At 32.1% G+C, this 19,827-nt stretch overlaps 1 protein-coding gene across 8 annotated transcripts in view; it reads right to left on the bottom strand.

Moving 5' to 3' along the window:
- The window catches only part of LOC140449774 (uncharacterized), a 170,672-nt gene that overhangs the window by 11,075 nt on the left and 139,770 nt on the right, over positions 1–19,827 (bottom strand). For all 8 annotated transcript variants that reach the window (XM_072543116.1, XM_072543141.1, XM_072543131.1 and 5 more), the window contains one exon: positions 9,836–10,036. In XM_072543116.1, the coding sequence (XP_072399217.1) occupies positions 9,836–10,036 (201 nt within the window). The remainder of the gene's footprint in view (positions 1–9,835; positions 10,037–19,827) is intronic.

Below are 19,827 nucleotides of genomic sequence, written 5' to 3'. Positions count from 1 at the left end.
AGTCAAATTATATCAAGCCAACTAAATAATGGAAAATGTATAGTTACATATTACAAAAGTCACTACCACCATGACAATGAAATTCGACATTTGCATTTATCAAAAATAGATAAAAACCAAGTTGCAAACAAATTATTAGCAGGAGTATCTGTTTCTAAGTAAGTTACTAGCACATATATTCACCTGACGGTCTGCTGACCATAGGTGTGTAATAGCACATATTTTACATCAGTTATAATTTAAAATATTTTACAGGATACTGGATCAAAATAGAGATCAGATTGTTGAAACTGATGTGCAAAGAATTCATCTATTAACAAAAAAAGATATATACAATATCAAAAATTCTTATGGTATAAGCATATCAGATGATGGTAGAAGAAATGGAAATGATGCTGTCAGTGTGGACATGTGGGTGCAAGAACAACGAAGTTTTGAGGAAAATGCGGTCATATTTTATAAAAAGCAGGGTATTGAACATAATAATCTTGAGCAGAATGATTTCTGTTTAATAATTATGAATAAATCACAGACATATATGTTAGAGAAGTTTGGTGAAAATATAACTGCCATAGATTCAACACATGGTTTAAATGGTTACAACTTTGAACTTACAACATTAATGGTTGTGGACGAATTTGGCGAAGGGTTTCCATGTGCATGTATGTTCACAAACCGACAAGACACATTTATACATAAGCTTTTTTTTGAAAAACTTAGGGATGCTCTAGGACGTATAATTACTCCTAAAACTTTTATGTCTGACATTACGGGGGTATTCTACAACGCTTGGCAGCAAGTAATGGGCAAACCTTGTTATCAATTATATTGTGCATGGCACATTGACCGTGCCTGGCAACAAAATTTATCAAAAATATCCAGCAGTGACAAAAAAAAGTGGGTGTATAAAACTCTGAAATATTTGCAATATATTCCAGAGACAGAAGAATTTCAAAGCAGTTTAATTAACACTTTAAATTTATTTTATGAAGATCCAGATACTGTAGAGTTTGCAAAATATTTTAAGAATAATTATAGTACTAATTCCAAACTTTGGGCAGTCTGCTATAGGCGAGAATGTGGAATCAATACCAATATGTACCTAGAGTCTATGCACAAGACAATAAAATACTTTTATTTGCAAGGTACAACTGTAAAACGATTAGATAAAGGCTTACATGCGGTTTTAAAATATATTCGAGATAAAGTTGTTGATAGAATAATAAAAAAAACTAAAGGTAAGCATACTAAACGCATTTCTGCAATTGTTTCAAAACATCGTCAAGCAATAACATTATCTTTTGAGGTAAATCAGAATGAAAATGAAACGCTTTTATCAACATTTGGTGATGATAATACTACTTATACTGTTACAAAAGTAAACGACATTCCTTGTTGTGAATTACAGTGCAAATACTGCAGTATATGTGTGCACGTTTACCAATGTTCGTGTGTAGATTACTTTTTAAATAACACAATATGTAAACATATACACTACGTAGGATTACATAATAATAAACCACCGACAGTAAACAAACATGAAAATGAAAGTAGTGAAGAAATTAAAATGCACTTAAACACAATGCAAAACATAAACAATGAAAATTGTAATATTGAAGTTGAATCTATGCAGAAAAAAGTTTTTACTTTGCTAACAAATATATCTGAACAAGTAAGAGAAACTTCAAATGTAAAGGCTTTACAAGAATGTTGCAGCTATTTAAAAAAGGCTTCTTTAATATTAAATGTTGAAGCTAATAATGTGTCGCTGTCGCTATCCGATACTGTTAGATCTGAACCTACAAACAAAAAAATTGAGAAGCAATTGCAGTTTTTCTCTACAAAGAAGAAACAAAAACTTAAAAAAACTTTTGTCAAAAAGCCAAATATGGATGAAAAACAGTTAATTTCGGATGTTTTAAATACACGTCCGTATATTAGCTCAAATGTGGATAACGATCACAAATATTGTAAAAGTACTAATAAATAATTTTTACAACAAAAATTCTTGTTTTAAAATTCCATAAACTGAACTAAAATTCAAGTTTTTCAAAACCTGCTTTATTTTATAGTCAACTTTTCTGTAACTCCCTATGAATTTGTCTCTGTTAAAAACAACTATGAATTTTTTCCTTGTCTTAAAACATGTAAAAGTTAATGAAGAATAACTTTCGCTAAAAATAAAAATAATTAAGTTTCTTAGCACAGTCTCCGTGGACATATTATAAATAATAACCTAATAATTTTTAGAATATACTAATCCCGATGGCTTATAACTTAATATTTTTGTTTTTGAAACAGCGTTCACTTGCAACAAACATTTGAATTTCGCGGTTTTAAGTCAAGATTCCAACCTGTAGCCAATATTACAACCAGCACGGAGAGCTCTCGATAGCCGCTCCTCAGAAAGGTCTATTTTATCAAGTGAACCGTCCGTTGTAGAACTGGTTGTCTATTTTCGTAAATAAATGATCTCAAATATAACCTTTTATTTTTGTCATTACCTTGTGGGTACTACCAAAGAATACGGGTAATACCAAAGAATATAGAAGCTTAAGCGTCTATATTCTTTGGTACTACCTAATTTACATCGTCGTGTTGATAATACAAGTTTTTAATTTGTGTTCAAGTTCAAGGAAGATTTCTACAATAATGGAGATTTTAATTCAGATTTTACCGAAAATGAGGAGAGTTTTTTGCAAGAAAGAGCGGAAATTATTGTGCATGATGAGATTTTAGAGAGTAGGTACAAATGTGATCCAGGCTGAAAACTCGTGGAACGAAATAAGTAGTCTGAAAAATATACCTTTTACGGGAACAAATAAACTATTAGTTCAATCTCATGGTGACGAACCATATGAATGGTTTAGGATGCTAATCGATTATGCATTTTTAGGAACTGTAATAAGTGAATGTAATAATTGTGCCATTCAAGTACTGGCTACTAGTAAAGGATCTGTTCGATCAGGAATCACAGAATGGAAGGAACTGATAGTAAAAGAGTTCCTTGTGTTCTTAGGATTATCTTTGCTTAATGGTACTGTCAAACTTCCAGAGTTACAAGATTATTGGAAAAACACAGGTTATTAATAAATTGTTTTTTGAACTCAATGAGTAGTAACAGATATTTTATTAATTATCGTCTTTTCGAAATCGTTTTGAAATCGTCTTTTTAAAATTAAATCAGTAGTAGAACATTTCAACAATGTGATAAAGAAAGTTTACTATCCTAATAAACAACTTTCGTTACATGAGTCGATGGTCTTCAGTAGTATCAGTAGTAGTAGTAATCAGTAGTAGAACATTTCAACAATGTGATAAAAAAGTTAACTATCCTAATAAACAACTTTCGTTAGATGAGTCGATGGCCTTGTGGAAAGGAAGACATCTTTAAACAATATCTCTTACATAAGCGCCACAAATATGGAATCAAATTCTATATGTTGACGGAATCCAGTAGACTTATTTTGAAATTTGTTGTCTACGGTGGCAAAGCTGATGTGTTGGGAGGAGAAGAACATATAAAAAAATAGTAATGCATTTACTGGGCGATTACTTAGACAAAGGCCATTCAGTTTTCGTGGATAACTATTATAATAGTTTCCAGTTGGCAAAAGTGTTACTTAAGAGAAAGTAATGATTGGTAAGTGGCGTCAGAAGAGGGATGTACTATACATATCTTCAGAATTAGAAAATCATATGACGATAGCGACGAATCGAAGAGATGCTGAAAAGGAAAAACCATAAACTATCGTCGAATATAATAAGTATATGGGTGGCGTAGATCATCAGGATCAACAAATGGCCCACTATCCAATAATGCGAAAGACTTTACGGTGTTACAAGAAATTAGGAATATATGTTTTTCAAATAATCATGATTAATTCACATATACTAGATAATAAGCATCACGTTCAAAAAATGACTATGTAAATTTAGAACGTTAGTTTTAGAAAGGTTGTTACCAGAACCCTAATTTTTAAATATGAGTAACGTGAAAAGTGCCCAACATATGCTTAGTAAAATGACTACAAGTAATGAAAAAGGTTACACCATGCGTAAAAAATGTCGTATCTGCACAAGAAAGCAGCTACGAAAAGACACGTTGTTTCATTGCTTTCTTGTCCAGACCACCCCGGACTATGTATGAGTGCATCTTTTTGGTTGGTCAACTACAACAATCGCGGAAATTGTCAAATGTCACTCCCATGCGCAAACCGTAAAAAGATGGGAAGAAGGGAAAGGATGCAAACTTGCCAGGGTAACACTAAGTAACCTTGAAGAGTCATCTAAGAAGTACTTGGGAATGACCAGGAAAAACCTACGTTTGGCAGTTGGTTTTTTAACTGGTCATTGTCAACTAAGCAAACACCTCCATACACTGGGGCTAGCAGACACACCTCTATGTAGGAAGTGTGAACGAGAAGACGAAACTGTAGAGCATGTCCTATGTGAATGCCCAGAGTTATCGTTAATACGAGAGTACGCGTTCGGCGAGTCCTGGCCCACACCTGCCCACATAAGAGAGATGTCTCCTGGTGACTTGTCCACCTTCCTAGAATTGGCAGGATGGACAATGAGCTAAGGGTGACAGCTCCCTGGGAGGATGCACAATAGGTCAATTGTGGCCTAAGTGCTGTGAAACTTAACTCGCCCTCCCTACTCTACAGATACAGATGTATGAGTGCATGTTTTGTTGAGTAACATAAAAAAAAATAATTTTAATAATTTTACTTATTTTACTTTTTTTATATCATTTGATGGACATTTCTGTTTTTTTTGTATTTTTTTAATAAAAAGTAAGTTTGCATATATTTTTTAGTGTTATTTAAGCTTGACAAAATATTTTCTGAGCTACAAAAAAAAAATTCGGTGAAGCATAATTAGCTTTTGTTAATTGTCCCAACATTTATTGGGACACGAATTCGCGCTGTCCGCAGTTTATGCAAAATTTCCAAAACTCGGCGGAGGACGCGAATTCGCGTCTAACAAAAAGAAAGTAAAATGACCACCACCAGCAGATTCTCAACAGATTTTTTGCACATAATTCATATTTGAATATATGTAAAAAATATTTCCGCACAGGTCTACAAACACTCTATTACCGCAGTGAAAGAGATATAGTGAAATAAGTAAAGATCTTTTTATTCAGAGTATTAAAGTTCCTGTTTTTATTTTAACTGGTCCATCGCATGTTGAACATCATCATCACGGTCATTAAGATATTAGCAAATGTGTTGTTGTTCATTATTGACCTTCAGCAGTTTGGATAGTTTAATTCATGATATTTCTCCACTGATCGCTTATCATCTATTAAATGTACTGCTTCAGTATACTGTTTGTTGAGAAGCTTTTTCGTAATGCCTGATCATCGCTGTGGGATCTGCCGCGTTGGCGTTATGGCCAAGGATAGGACCAAAGAACTTTAAAATTCTAGAGTAAACAGTACTAGAGAGACGCTGATTCGGTTTAATTTCATCTATAACCGGGATATTCGTGCTCGAGCTGTCCATGTAATTCGAAGCAGTCGTCTCCATGTCCACATTTCTAGAGCGTCGTCTATCTGATTATTTGACTGTCCATATTTCGCATGCATAGTATAATATAGAAAAGACCAAAGTTGAAACGACTCTCGTCGTGTTTGTCGGAATAATGTGACGATCACGCCATACACCGCTTAGTTCAGTCATTGCTGCTCTTGCTAGATGTATGCGTATTCGAATTTCGGGTTCACAACTATCTGCGTTGTTAACTAGAGTTGTAAGATATGCCATAAAGGAGACAACCTCGCACCCCGCAATAGTGCGGGTTTCATGAAACTATTGTTGGCGATAAAAAACCAACATTTTGATTTTGCTGTGGTTAACCATGAGTCCAAAATTAGCACATCTCGAGTTTTCTAATAAGTTTTTAACAAGTTCGTTATGAACTCTGAATAGATGTTATATAATAAGAAAGATAAAACGCATCGTTGGCGTACTTTTTTTTTCAAAGTAAATTCGTCAGATAGACATCCGCCCATTCTAATATATGCTAGGTTATCTTGATACAGTTTGGTTATAAAGTGAATCAAGTGTAAGTACACCCATTGCCGTCACCGTCAGTATGTTCCATAGTTTGTCCCATCCAACCTCAAAGGCCTTTGTGTAATCAACAAAACATATAAATATAGGGATCTGATATTCTCTGGCTTTCTCTATGAGGATTTGTTCTCTGAAAGTTGGAAAGTGGAGACCTGTCATAAATACATACAATACCCCCTTGAAACATATATTGTAACCTTGCCTTCATCATCTTCGATGGACCAAGATCTTTGCTTGAATTTACGTATGGGTAGTCTGACTTTATCAAAGAGTTCTTTGGTGTTATTTCTAAATAACGTATGATCCTTAATAATAATAATAAAAAAAAAATACAAATATTCTGTGGCAAATAGACAAGTTCTAATGCCATCCACTATCTACACACACACACACACAAATAACGTATGTCCCTAAAGTTTTCGGAAAATTTTAGATTTAAAAGTATTATTGGTAGGAAGTATTTGATCAAGTTGCCATTGGAAACCAAAGTTACTAAACAACTTAAACTAGGACTTCTTCGAAAATCTGGCAAAACTTACAAACTTGACATTTTTGACCTACAGACACGTCGAAAATTTTTTTCAGAAAGCAAAAAACGACCAAGTACAACAAAATCAATTCCAGAATAAGTGTGTATGTAACTAAAGTGTCCCAAGAAATTTCTAAATCTGTAATTATTTAAATGTCTTACTGGGGCATATAAAATGTGTAAGTTGTAATAAAAACTTAAACGATGTAAACAATGTCAGTTTTGATAAATACGGTTCGTTACGATGTCGTACAAACTTAATATTCGTCAAAGTATTTATCGTTTAGTTGGACATGTAGTTTATGTTAGACATTTAGTTGTACCAAAACGCAATATGTAAGAATTTTTAGTGCTCAACATATTTCTGTGTCAATGATTTACCAGATAATTACAGAGTGCGACAATGGTATACCATGACTTAATTTGCCCTTTTAACTCTTGTTTGGGAACAGAGATTAATTTAGAGTATGGAGAACCAATTAGGAAAGTCTGTGAAATGTTGGCCGAAGATATAATGGTTCACGAATGACTGTAAGTAGAACAATTTCTAGAAATAATTTAAAACGATATAAAAGAAAAAAAAGCTCCTATGTACACACCAGTCCACTTAGAAGAAAAATTTGGCGAAGAATTTTGCAAAAATTTCGTGAGATCAACTTTGAAACAGTCCAAAGGCTTATTACACATGCAAGACCAAATTTAGGTGTCATCGAAGATCACGGACCGCTTTCTGTTCTATAAAAATACAATATAAACCTTAAATATGTAGACTTAATTTCCTGTATTTGGTTAATAAAATAAACTTAATTTACAATTAGAAAATACATATTTATTTTTTCCGAAAACTTTAGAGGCATACGTTATGCTTGTTCTTGTCTCGTCTACAATAGCCTGAATAATTCCAGATAGCTGTCGATACTGGTAATTCACAGTCAGGCAAGATCTGTATTGAACAAGGAGAACCTAAAAATATTATTTTAAATCCTAAATACCCACGTGAATCAAAGTCAAACCCAATCTCAAGACAGGAAGAAAGTAAGTACTTTTTCATTTCATTTAAAAACGATTTAACAGAATTCAATCATTACAATAGGTAGAAATGATATGTATTGAAATACGTCAGTCAGTATCGCTCATCTTTATTTGGCTTTTCTTCTTAAAGAGTTTTCTTGTTTTGGGTCGTCCCTGCTTTAGGCTTGCGCCTCTTCAGGATGTTCCCTTTTGTTTTATTTTTGGTTTTATTTTTAATTAGTATGCTTTACCTATGACAAATTTATTATGCAATTAATTATTTGTATAGATGACTCCAAATAAAAACTTTCTTCACACCACAGGTCCCACCAAATGAAGTGTATGATGAAATAAGAAAAGATGCAGAAACTGCCAAAATTGTTCCATATTTAAGTACATACACTTTAGACCTACAACTCCAGATTTAAAAGCATCGGTTGCATTTTATAAAAGACAGAGGTGGACATTTAATTTAATAATGAAAAACGCAAATATTTTCGTTTAGTTTTAAGATAGTTTTTTTTAACTTACTGAAATTTGGACATGTCTGCTATCGTCCTTTGATCACACAATTTCTTCGGTGATGTTCTCATGCATTTTGTTTTAGTGATATCATCTTAACAGATTTCGCTGTTCTATTAAAATGGTGTAAATGTCGTTTTAAAAGTATTTAGGACCATATATGGCGGAGCTAACGAACATGGTCTGTGAAGAAGGCGATATAATTTCGATCTCTTTAGACTTTTTGTTGATGCAGATATCGTAAAAACCATCATAATAAATAGCCTAAGATGGGTAGACCACGTTAAGCAAATGGATGAAAATGATCCTTCTAAAATAACTATGCTAAATAGACCGGTCGGAAGAAGAAGGGAAATTGGAGTAAGGGGATAGAGAAGACAGACTTTTGACAGGGAAGGATGGAAGAATGTTTTCAGGCAGGCCAGGGCTCATAATGGGCTTTAGCGTCAACTGATGATGAAAAGTCCTTGCAGATCGTCTGCATAAGATAAGATGTTTATTTCGTATTTTCCCATTGTATATAACCTCACTTCAAGTATTTCGTTTATTTTTTTTCCATAATGGTATTGAATAGAAGGGGGCTCAATAGGTTTTCCTAGCGTCTGTTTTACACCGGTCGTACTTGAATCAATTGGCTTATTGTATATCTTCCATTAACCATTATATAAGCCCTCGGAACCTCGGCAGACCTCCGCTAACGCCCACTGAGTCTTTTATTTGAGCCTGGTATACAGGTGTTCTTGTATGAATATTACACTGAACCCTCCAAAAACAATAGTAAGTTCTGCGTAAGCTGCCTTCACGGTACTGATTGGGGTCATTGGGATCTATTTGGTGTATATGTCATTCATTCGCTTTTTTATCCCTTGTTGTGAGACTTCGCGCGATTTGTATTTGAGGTGCATTTTATTCTGTTTTGTTTATTAGATTTATTTTAATGTCTGCTTTGTTATGTTCATATATACAACCTATTTATTAGTATACCTTTCGCTCGTTAATTTGACTGAAAAATTTCATATTTTAAGCCTTTACGGTAATTGTGAATTAATTTACTAAATAGTGCATATAAAATCTATACAAAGTTCCAAAGCAAAAGACTAAAGATTCTAACCGAAGTACTTATACAAGAAGAACGAAATGGTTTCCGAAAAGGGCGCTCCTGCAATGATAATAATAAACAACTTATTGAGAAACGCAGGGGCATTGAATTTAACCTGGAAACCTATATAACTTTCATTGATTTGGGAAAATATTTTAACAGAGTCGACCGAAATGAGATTTGAGAAATAATTAATGATAAAGGGCACCCTTCACATCTTACAAATGCAATAAAAAGTTTGTACCATCGAACAAAAATAGTCGTTAACACTGGTGAGAACAGAATAGCAAATCGAAATCATACAAGAAGTGAGACAGAGCTGCGGCCTTTCCCCACCTTTTTTAACATATTAACGACTTTCTCAAAAACTGGAAATCAGTAAAATATTGAATATAGATTGAATATAAATATATATATATATATATATATATATATATATATATATATATATATATATATATATATATATATTGAATATAAATATAGAATAGTGAATCGAATTGCACGTCTCTCAAAAAAATATCATTTAACACCGGAGTTAGTTAAAACTGAATGGTTATGTCGAAATATTATTATGTAAGTATGTTTTACCTTTTCCTTTTGGAGAATTAAGCCCTTTAACAATCTCTTGTGCGATTTCCGGAGAAAGTAGTGCTGGTTCGACGTTGTAGCCTTGTTTTCTTAGAGAATTTATGTCATGAACCTGCCCATGCGGGTTCATAACAAGCTTAAGAGGGTCTTTAGGTTTGCCATCGTTGCTGCCTAGATCTTGACCATTAAAACCTCCACGACCTGAAACAAACACAAATATGAAATTTGGTATAAATTGCCCAATAAATATGTATATAATATAATACCATTATAATACATTTCTTTTGTATTAAATATGTAATTTAGTAGTACAAAAATAAAATCCAGTTGCTTTCTTTGTTGATTCGAAATTGTAAATTTAAAGTTTTTTAATCGTGCAACTTGGAAACTAGGAAAACAAAGCGAAGTTTTAAATTCCATAAAATCAGGAAGTTTAAATACTTGAGGCACATCCCTAGGATGTCCCCAGGATCAGTAGTGCAGTGACTAGTGAACAGTGTAGTAGTGTCAGGGGGCTCTGGAGGCTGAGGCCCCGGAAGTCCTGAAGAAGACGTCAGAGAGGATGTCGAAAGTTCGGCGCAGTAATAATCGTCTTATCTTAGTTTTAGGTTTATATATATATATATATATATATATAATTATATATATATAATTATATATATATAATTATATATATATATAATTATATATATATATAATTATATATATATATATATATATATATATATATATATATATATATATATATATATATATATATATATATATATATATGTCGCATCGGAAAGGTAACAAGTGCATTCTTGACTATGAGCTCTGTGTTCAAGAGCGATGACCTCACCCTAGAAACAAAAATAATGATCTTTAAATGTTACGTGTACTCAGTGCTTCTGTATGGAGTATAAACGTGGACATTGAAGGCGGAAACTCTATCAAAACTTCAGGCTTTTGAGCTACGGTCATACAGAAGGATCCTGAAGATACCATGGACAGACAAAGTCACCAATGAAGAAGTACTGCGGAGGATGAACACAACCGCGGATTTGGTCAACATAGTGAAGGGCCGTAAGCTGTAGTACTTGGGACATATAATGAGAAATCAAGGCGGATATGAGCTACTCCAATGCATTTTGCAATTTAAAATTGTAGGAAAAAGGGCCCCAGGACGAAGAAGAATATCCTAGCTTGCTAACCTAAGAGCATGGAATAGAAAGACCTCAATACAGCTATTTCGTATAGTAATCAACAAAGTCATCATAGCCAGAATGATCACCAACGTTCGGAACGGACAGGTACCTATGAAGAAGATCTTTGGTGTTGTTGTGATGTTGTGGAAAGGGGCAAAGTAGAGATATGGCACAACTTTAGGATTGTTATTATTTAAATCAGATTGAAATATATTTTATTTAGGTTATTTGTATCTTTTTTGCTATTGGATGCGTTAGTGTTTCTTTTTGTTTTGTTCGGTTTTTTAAATTTTGATTCTTTCTAAGTCAAATTTATGCTTCCCCTCATTTCCATGCTTTGTGAGCGCAATAGTGTTGTTCTTGCCGTATTTTGCTTTGCCCAATAGTCTTTCAAGATCTTACAAACGACTGAAGCTTATTTCAAAACGAAATTGGTAATTTAGTTTTACGTAATTACGTTATGTTGGTTCAAATTTTCATGATTTACTTTCAATTAAATAAATATGTACATTCTTAACTTCCGTTTGGTTATTTCAAAGACAAATCACTTTTATGAATTTTTTTTTCTTTTATTTTTTATTTAAATTAATGTGTCTCGGCTTAGGTGGAATATATGTACTGCATATGGTTATTTGGTCGGGACACCAGACAGTTATTGCTATGGCCTCTAAATTGGTAGTTAGGATATACTGTAGAGAAAATAAATCATTAGACACGAAGATAGATGTTCCTCCACTTGTTCTTGTATACGTAGTCCGAAGGAAATGGTAACCTTCAAAATTTTTAAGATCACGTCTATGTGTTTCCTTGAAATTGGTTTCTTAAAGGCAGATAATATCTGCTTTTGTATTATTGAATAATTGTTGTAAGCGTTCTAAGATAGGGTAGTATCCATCGCAGTTCCACTGCACTAACGTGAAGGTAAAATATATTTAACATTGAGAACGTTGAGAGGATAGAGAAGAGTCGGTTAGATAATCTTCATCATTATTTGTAGATTGCGATGTTGTACTTCCAATTTCTGAATTGTCTATATTAAGTTGCTGTTTAATTTGCTTAGAAACTCTTGTAAATCTCTTCTTGATTTTTCTATCTTCAAGTGAAAGGTATATTCTAAAATTCTAAACATGTCGTCGAGTAGTGATCGAACATTTTGAGTGAACTGCTGTGCTTCTTGAAGAGGGTTATTACTGCCGAATGAGTTTTCCAGAAAGGCAAGAAAATTTTCAACCGGTAAAGAGAATAAGTTTGGATTTTCTTGATAAAGATTATTGATTGTGAGAACAGATGAGGCGGTTAATTTAGATTGATCGGGTGCGACTTATTTGGAGTTTTTAGTTTTGTGCTTTTTATACACGTTTGCATCGGGTGAAGGCATTTTTATGTCTTTGATGGGTAAGTTAGTAGATGTGTTTGTTTCTTGGGAGGTAGAATCGCTGAAGTCGGAACGAGTTCGTTTCTGACCAGTGGTAGGAGGAAGAAATTCATTGTTTGCGGCAATAGAAGTGGTGGATATATCGACAGTTTTTATCTGTTGACTGTGAACCGTATTTTGTGTTGTGTTTGGTGGTGCCATATTGTTTGATATGGGGTAGCAGGAATGGGTTCAGCTGGGGACGTTTCTTCATTTGGGAAAGGATTCCTAGGGGGATTTTGGCAGTTATTTGCTGTATGTCCATGTTTTTTGCATAGAAAACATGCCATTTTGTCGGTGTATAGAAATATTATGTACGAATTATTGTCGAATGGAATTATTAATGAAGTTTCAATTTCGAGGCTATCTGTGGTTGGAGTAACGTATACCTGTCTTCTAAAGCTCTTAATATGCGTAAATTCATCACCGAGGATTCCAGCTTTTATGACACTGGTAAAGCAAGTTGAAGACCTAGATCTTGAAGGTGTTTTTCTATAATTTCATGAGGTAATGATATGTCAAATGTGACAAAAAATGTCAACACAGCTGAATGTTTCGGTTAGAAAAGTATTAATAAACAATTTCTTACCGAATAATATTACAGCTCTTGATATTAAAAACTCTACACAACAATTACTAATCACTTTTTGATGGTTAAATACTTTTAAAAACTGGTATTTACTGCGATAAACAGCCTATTTTTACACCGATTCACAGAACGGTATGTACTCGTTCGAATGACATACCTACTGTCCTTATGAAATTAAAATTAGTTTTTTTGCTAAACAATCAGAAATTTTAACGGCGTGCCACATTTTAAAATCCAATTAAAACTGATTTATCTACGAAAAAAAAATCTTTAAATTTTTGAATGTGTTCAATATTGGTAAGTTAATAAACGAAAAGAACAACAATATTGAAGATCATTTATGATTTAAAATAAGAATTTAGCAGCATGAAAAATTTGAGTTCGATGTCGATATTGATCGTAAACTAAACGTTAACTCAACAATTATAGCCCAGTCTGGTTTCGCAGATATCTGAAGCTTTTAGTACATAGGTGGGGGTTACTAGATGACGAATAGATAAAAAGATACTCCTATTTTTACCTTGCGTTTTTTTTAAGCAATAATTTATGGTCAGAATTAGATTTTTTATCTATAAGTTTTTTCCCTTATAATTTAAATAAACAATATTTATACCATTTTTTTATATCAAGAATATCTTTATTCTCCCGTTTTTTCAATTAAAATTGATAAATAATTTACGGAGATATTTGCAAAAAAGCAGTTTTTTTGCACTAATTTATAAATTTAATTAATTTTTTTATTAACAAAATAAAATGTTATTAATACATTTCAACATTGAGGAATTATTGTCCTTTAAATTTGTGCGAAATTTCCCCCCGATCGGTCAAATAGTTTAAAAGTTATTCAATTTGTTTATCCCTGGGACTAATTATTTAAACCATTGATCTTGCCCTACGAATGATGCTAGACACATTTAACAAATTTCATAGGATTCTTTAAGACTTATACTATCTCAGAAGTTAAATGAATATTGAGTTTTCATCGAAATTATTTACAAAATAAACGTTTGAAAAAGGGGTATGTTTTTTACTTATAAACAATTGTAATAACTTCTACATTTTTTAAGCTACAGACTTGTACGTAAAACCATTAGATAGCTGGTAAAAAAACTCACATTAAAAAATAAAAAACCTTCTATGACCAATAGGAACGAAGTTAGTGACGATTTTTAAAAAAAATAATATCTCCATTGTTTATAAACATTAAGAAGTAAAATTTGCACAAATTTTGAATGAAAATCTAAACTTTATATTGAATTTTATAGCTATAAAATTCATCCAATTTTTCGAAACTTAAAACCTTTCGAAACGAAGTTACTTTCGAAAGATCGACATAGGAAAGTGGAGGGGAAACTGTTTTAGCTCCTCGCTGCAAAATTTAATATTATGGTTACGGATTTATCATTCAAAAGCTTCAACAGTTCTGTAGGAATTTCATCAGGTCCATTTGCTTTTCCATTTTTAGCGTTTCTTATTGCGTATTCTACTTCTTCTTTCAATATGTCTGGCCCAGTTGTATTGATTATCTGAGTTAAGTTGTTTCTATCGTCTTCAAATAATTCATTCAGGTATTCGGTCCATCTTTGGATTTTATTCTCTAGATCTACAATAAGATTTCCATCTTTGTCTTTAGGTTTACCTATTTGGCATTTATTTATGCTTCCTGTTATCTCTTTTACTTTTTTGTGCATATTGAACGCATCGTACTTTTTCTCATAGGTTTCCATTTCTTCACATTGTTCTTTAATCCACTCCTCTTTGGCTTCTTTTATTCTCTTTTTTATGTGTTTATTTATTTCTTTGTATTTGTCTGGGTAATTCTTCATCTTTCTTCTTTGTTCCATCAAGTCTAGTATATCTTGTGTCATCCACCCCTTATTCTTTGTTGTTGTTTTTGTAAGATGTTTCTTTCCTGTTGTTTGTATAGCTGTATTTATGTACTTTAATTTTTGGTCAACGTTGTTTGTATCGTTAATTTGTTGCTGCACTGAACGGAGGTTTTCATTTATTTCTTCTCCTGTTTCTTGTCGTATATTTTTGTTTCTAAGTTTATTTAAATCTAGTGCCTTTCTGTGTGGTCTTCTAATCTTTTTTGGTCTTGCCTCTATCACAGTAACAACCGGGTTATGATCTGAGCCTATATCAGCTCCTGGGTACGTCTTAGTACATTTAACAGCATTAGGATACCTCCTTGCTATCATAATGTAGTCTATTTGATTTCTCACTATTTTTTCTTTGGTATGTTGTGGAGATGTCCATGTATATAACCGTCGAGGAGGTAATTTGAAAAAGGTATTTGTTATTACGAAGTCTTCACTTTGGCAAAATTGAATCAATCGATCTCCTCTGTCATTTCTGTTTCCAAGCCCATATTTTCCTACTTGTTCTCGTACCTTACCTTGACCCACCTTGGCATTAAGATCGCCCATTAATATGTTAATGTATGGAAAGACTGACTTAATAAGTGAAGACAAACAACCTGCAACAAAAAGGTTCAGACCTGACAGTGAAGTCGAATAAATGAACCAAATTTTAACTTTTAAACCAATGTATGTAAAGAAAATAAAAAAAGTAAAGTTCAATAAACATTGTAAAATTTATAAGGCAAGTGATGAAAAAATCGACTTATTTTATCAAAGCAGTAAGGCGATTAGATTAATATTATATATTATATTTGTAAGAAAAATAGAATAAAAATCAATATTGTTAATTATAAAAATACAAACAATTATAATTAATATAAGGAATATAATAATATAATGTGTAAAAAATTACCTAAAATTTAATTTATAAAATATATAAGTATTATTACATCATTGATATAAAATGAAAAAACATGTGTTGATTTTCCGGGATTTTCCGAGATTTATGGGGGGTGAAAATTATGTCATCAATATTAATACTGCGACAGACTATTCGAGCAAATTAAAAAAAGTAAGTATTTATGGTGAATTTCAAATGGACTTAATTTTTTCGAGTTTTCCCATATTTTCCGGCCAGTGAAAACTATGTGGTTATTCATATTTCGACGAGCTACACCAGAATAAAAAAAAGAGGCTTGCAGCTGCAAAGGAAGCCGAGTTAATGTAAATTTTTCCTACGTGTTGCAATTTGAAGTTCCGATGCCGAAAAAAAAAACGGAGCTGAAACAGATATCCTCTCCACTTTCCTATGTCGATCTTTCGAAAGTACCGTCCTTTCGAAAAATTAGATAAATTTTATAGCTATAAGTTTCAATATAAAGTTTAGATTTTCATTCAAAATTTGTGCAAATTTTACTTCTTAATGTTTATAAACAATGGAGATATTATTTTTTTTTTAAATTGTCACTAACTTCGTTCCTATTGGTCATAGAAGGTTTTTTATTTTTTAATGTGAGCTTTTTTACCTGCTATCCAATGGTTGTACGTACAAGTCTGTAGCTTGAAAAAATATAGAAGTTATTACAATTGTTTATAAGTAAAAAACATACCCCTTTTTCAAACGTTTATTTTGTAAATAATTTCGATGAAAACTCAATATGCATTTAACTTCTGAGATAGTCCAAGTCTTAAAGAAACCTATGAAATTTGCTGAATGTGTCTAGCATCATGCATAGGGCAAGCTCAATAGTTTAAATAATTAGCCTCAGGGATAAACAAATTAAATAACTTTTAAACTATTTGACCGATCGGGGGGAAATTTCGCACAAATTTAAAGGACAGTAATTCCTCAATGTTGAAATGTATTAATACCATTTTATTTTTTTAATAAAAAAATTAATAAAATTTATAAATTAGTGCAAAAAACTGCTTTTTTGCAAATATCTCTGTAAATTATTTATCAATTTTAATTAAAAAAACGGGAAAATAAAGATATTCTTGACATAAAAAAATGACGTAAATACTGTTTATTTAAAATATAAGGGAAAAAATTTATAGACAAAAAATCAAATTGTGACCATAAATTATTGCTTAAAAAAAACGCAAGGTAAAAATACGAGTATCTTTTCATCTATTCATCATCTAGTATCCCCCACCTATGTCTTAAAAGCTTCAGATATCTGTGAAACATTTTTCCACCTTTTTTTTTTAACCAGACTGGGCTATTACTCTGTCGGGACTTAATGCAAAATACCATTATTTTTTTTTTATTTTTTCCTCATGATTTATGATGGAATTATAAACAAGATAATTTTACTGCCGTAATTGGATATAGTGTATGGTATTAATAAAGAGCCGTTATCTGACAGAAGACGTAAAGTCAAAATTGACGTGAAATGAACTGCACTCCAATCAAGTGTAAAATTTTGTTTCCAACGTAACAACAGCTAAATTAAAGACAGAATAATTTCAGAATTTTTTTCCAGCACTGTAATTTATCGAGTAAATTGATATAACTCTTAAAATATAACCAAAATTTACATTGGTAATATTAATACATTGTAATGATGTCGAATGAAATCTGTATCAACATCCAAAAATTGTTTATTAGCTTCATGACTTGGCACTGATTTGTCCAAGATTTTTTTATAGACCCCTGTTAAATTTTTTACAGGTGTGGATTAAGGCGGATTCACATTAAACGCATTGATATCTCTCTGGAACATCGAACTACTTACATGGAACATATGTTTTTTAAATTAATGAGATTTCTTTCTCCAGTAGAACATGTTGATTTACAAACTCTCTAGTTTCGTTATTATAGACAAAGAGTTCTTTATTCAAAGACTAGTTTACAAAACTTTAACAAAAATATAATTAGCAGTAAATATCGCCGAAGAAAAAACAAGAGAAGAAGATTTTAGCATCTAAAAAAGTGACTATGGTCAGAAATTATAAATCAAGAATATTTTGTCTGTAGCGTATATTAATACTAAGCCCGTACATTATAAATTGTCTTCCTGTTTTTTTTTGAGACAGTATATTCCGTTTCTATCTATAAAACCGATACATATTTGATTATTGAACTTGTCGACATTCTGTTGCATTTTTATTGAGTTGATGTTTTATTTAAACCTAGATTCTTTTACTTTTTTTTGTTTACTTAATAGACAGCTAACTGATGACATATTCCTCAGGTAACTGTTTTTATGCTTTGAAGTTCTAATGCTATTGTTTCAACATGTTGATTAGACTATATTTTATCCTATATATCTTTATAGTTGTATTTCAGCATCTCGCTATTCTTATTTTTTTTTTAATTTTTATTTCTAACTATTTCGTCGTTGTGCTTTTATGAATGTTTCTATTCGTGTACGTGTTTGTTTCTATATACAACAGTTGTTTAGACATTCCTTTGCCCAGTTCATCCTACTGTCCTTATTAGATATTATTTTACCTATTGAATATTTATTTCGCATCAAAATTGAGTTAGACTTTTCTTGAAAGTCACTCAGCTAATATAGAAATTGCTTCTATATTATTTACTTTATTTAATGATTCTATTGATATCTCTCGCCATAAGTCCCGTTCATTTTCGTTTACTTTTGTAAACGAAAACGAAACATCATTGTAATTGTGATAAGTTATGTAATATGTACGGTATTAAACGTTTTAATGTGTAGTTGTATAGTATGTGTAGTTTTATTATTTTTTCTCTACATTGTGGGTAAACTAATTTATTTTGTCAACCAATTTGTAAAACGACGAATATTTTATTGTCTTCTCTACCACTTTACCGTGTGGTTTTTCTTCTCTCTAACTAACATTCATGTTCAAACTGGTAACTGTAATATGTTCTTAAGTTCTCTTGTGTATGCTTTCTAGTGTAGTCTATAGTGTATGAAATGGTCATTCTTCATTGTAATCATTATTACTCGGCTGCGTGGGTTGCTTATTTGTTTACCTTGATTTTAGCCTGAATAAGTACCTGAGTAGTCTTCTTTTTTTTTTCATGTTCTATTAGTATATAATCAACTTTCTGGTTTGTAGGGTTACTGTCTCTTAAATTGAGTTAAATCTTTTAAAATAAAAGCGTAAAATTGTTACAAAGGTCAAATATTTTTGAACTTAACTCTAAAATTCGACAATCACAACCACACGTAGGTACACAACTAACCTTTGAAATGTCAAAAAATATTCGAAATAGTCGAGAAACACTTTTAAAGGAATTCGATTATGGGTTCTGGAGATCTGCAGCTGTCCGCACTGACACCTAGACACTATCTGCAGATAATTTTAGCCCTATTAATTCCTTCGTTGCACAATCATGTGCGACATGTGTGGGCAGAGGTCCAATTCTGATTCTTTTTTTACTTCCGTAGCCGACAAAGCACCGCTTAGTGTTATTGACACAACGAAATTGGAATCTTTTCGTTTGCATTGCTATTTTGCAGAGGCGTATTAGCGAATCTAAGATGGAAAATATTTATTCTGATAACGAGACATTATAACCTCTTTTTTATTCATTTTAATTTAGATCAATGAAATACTAGTTACCGAAAGGTCACGGAAGGGGGCTCGTTAGAGTTTAAATACGTAAAAGAATACATATTAGCAGAAACTGACTTACACAAGTTTCCGATTGGAAAACGAATAATATAAATGAAAAAATATTGTCCTGATTTGCATCTATTACGTTTTAAGATTTTATTTTATTTGTGCTTACATTTTTGTTTTTCTCTAAAAGTTCTTTTCTCTAACGCTTCTCATTTATCCAGTAATAAAAATCTAGTCCAGGCGGGATCTGTTTTAAATTAGACATTTTCCGTAGGTGCTCAGAGAAGACTCTGAGAAAACAGACGAGAAACAAAAAAGCTGAAAAATGAAAGCGAGGCACTGAAGTCTAATCTCGTTGGTTTCCCCCCTCTCTCTCTCTCTAT

Source organism: Diabrotica undecimpunctata, chromosome 1, assembly GCF_040954645.1.
Source record: "Diabrotica undecimpunctata isolate CICGRU chromosome 1, icDiaUnde3, whole genome shotgun sequence".
Lineage (NCBI taxonomy): Eukaryota > Metazoa > Arthropoda > Insecta > Coleoptera > Chrysomelidae > Diabrotica > Diabrotica undecimpunctata.
Note: the sequence above shows the minus strand (reverse complement) of the source record. Positions and strands in the feature narration are given on the sequence as shown.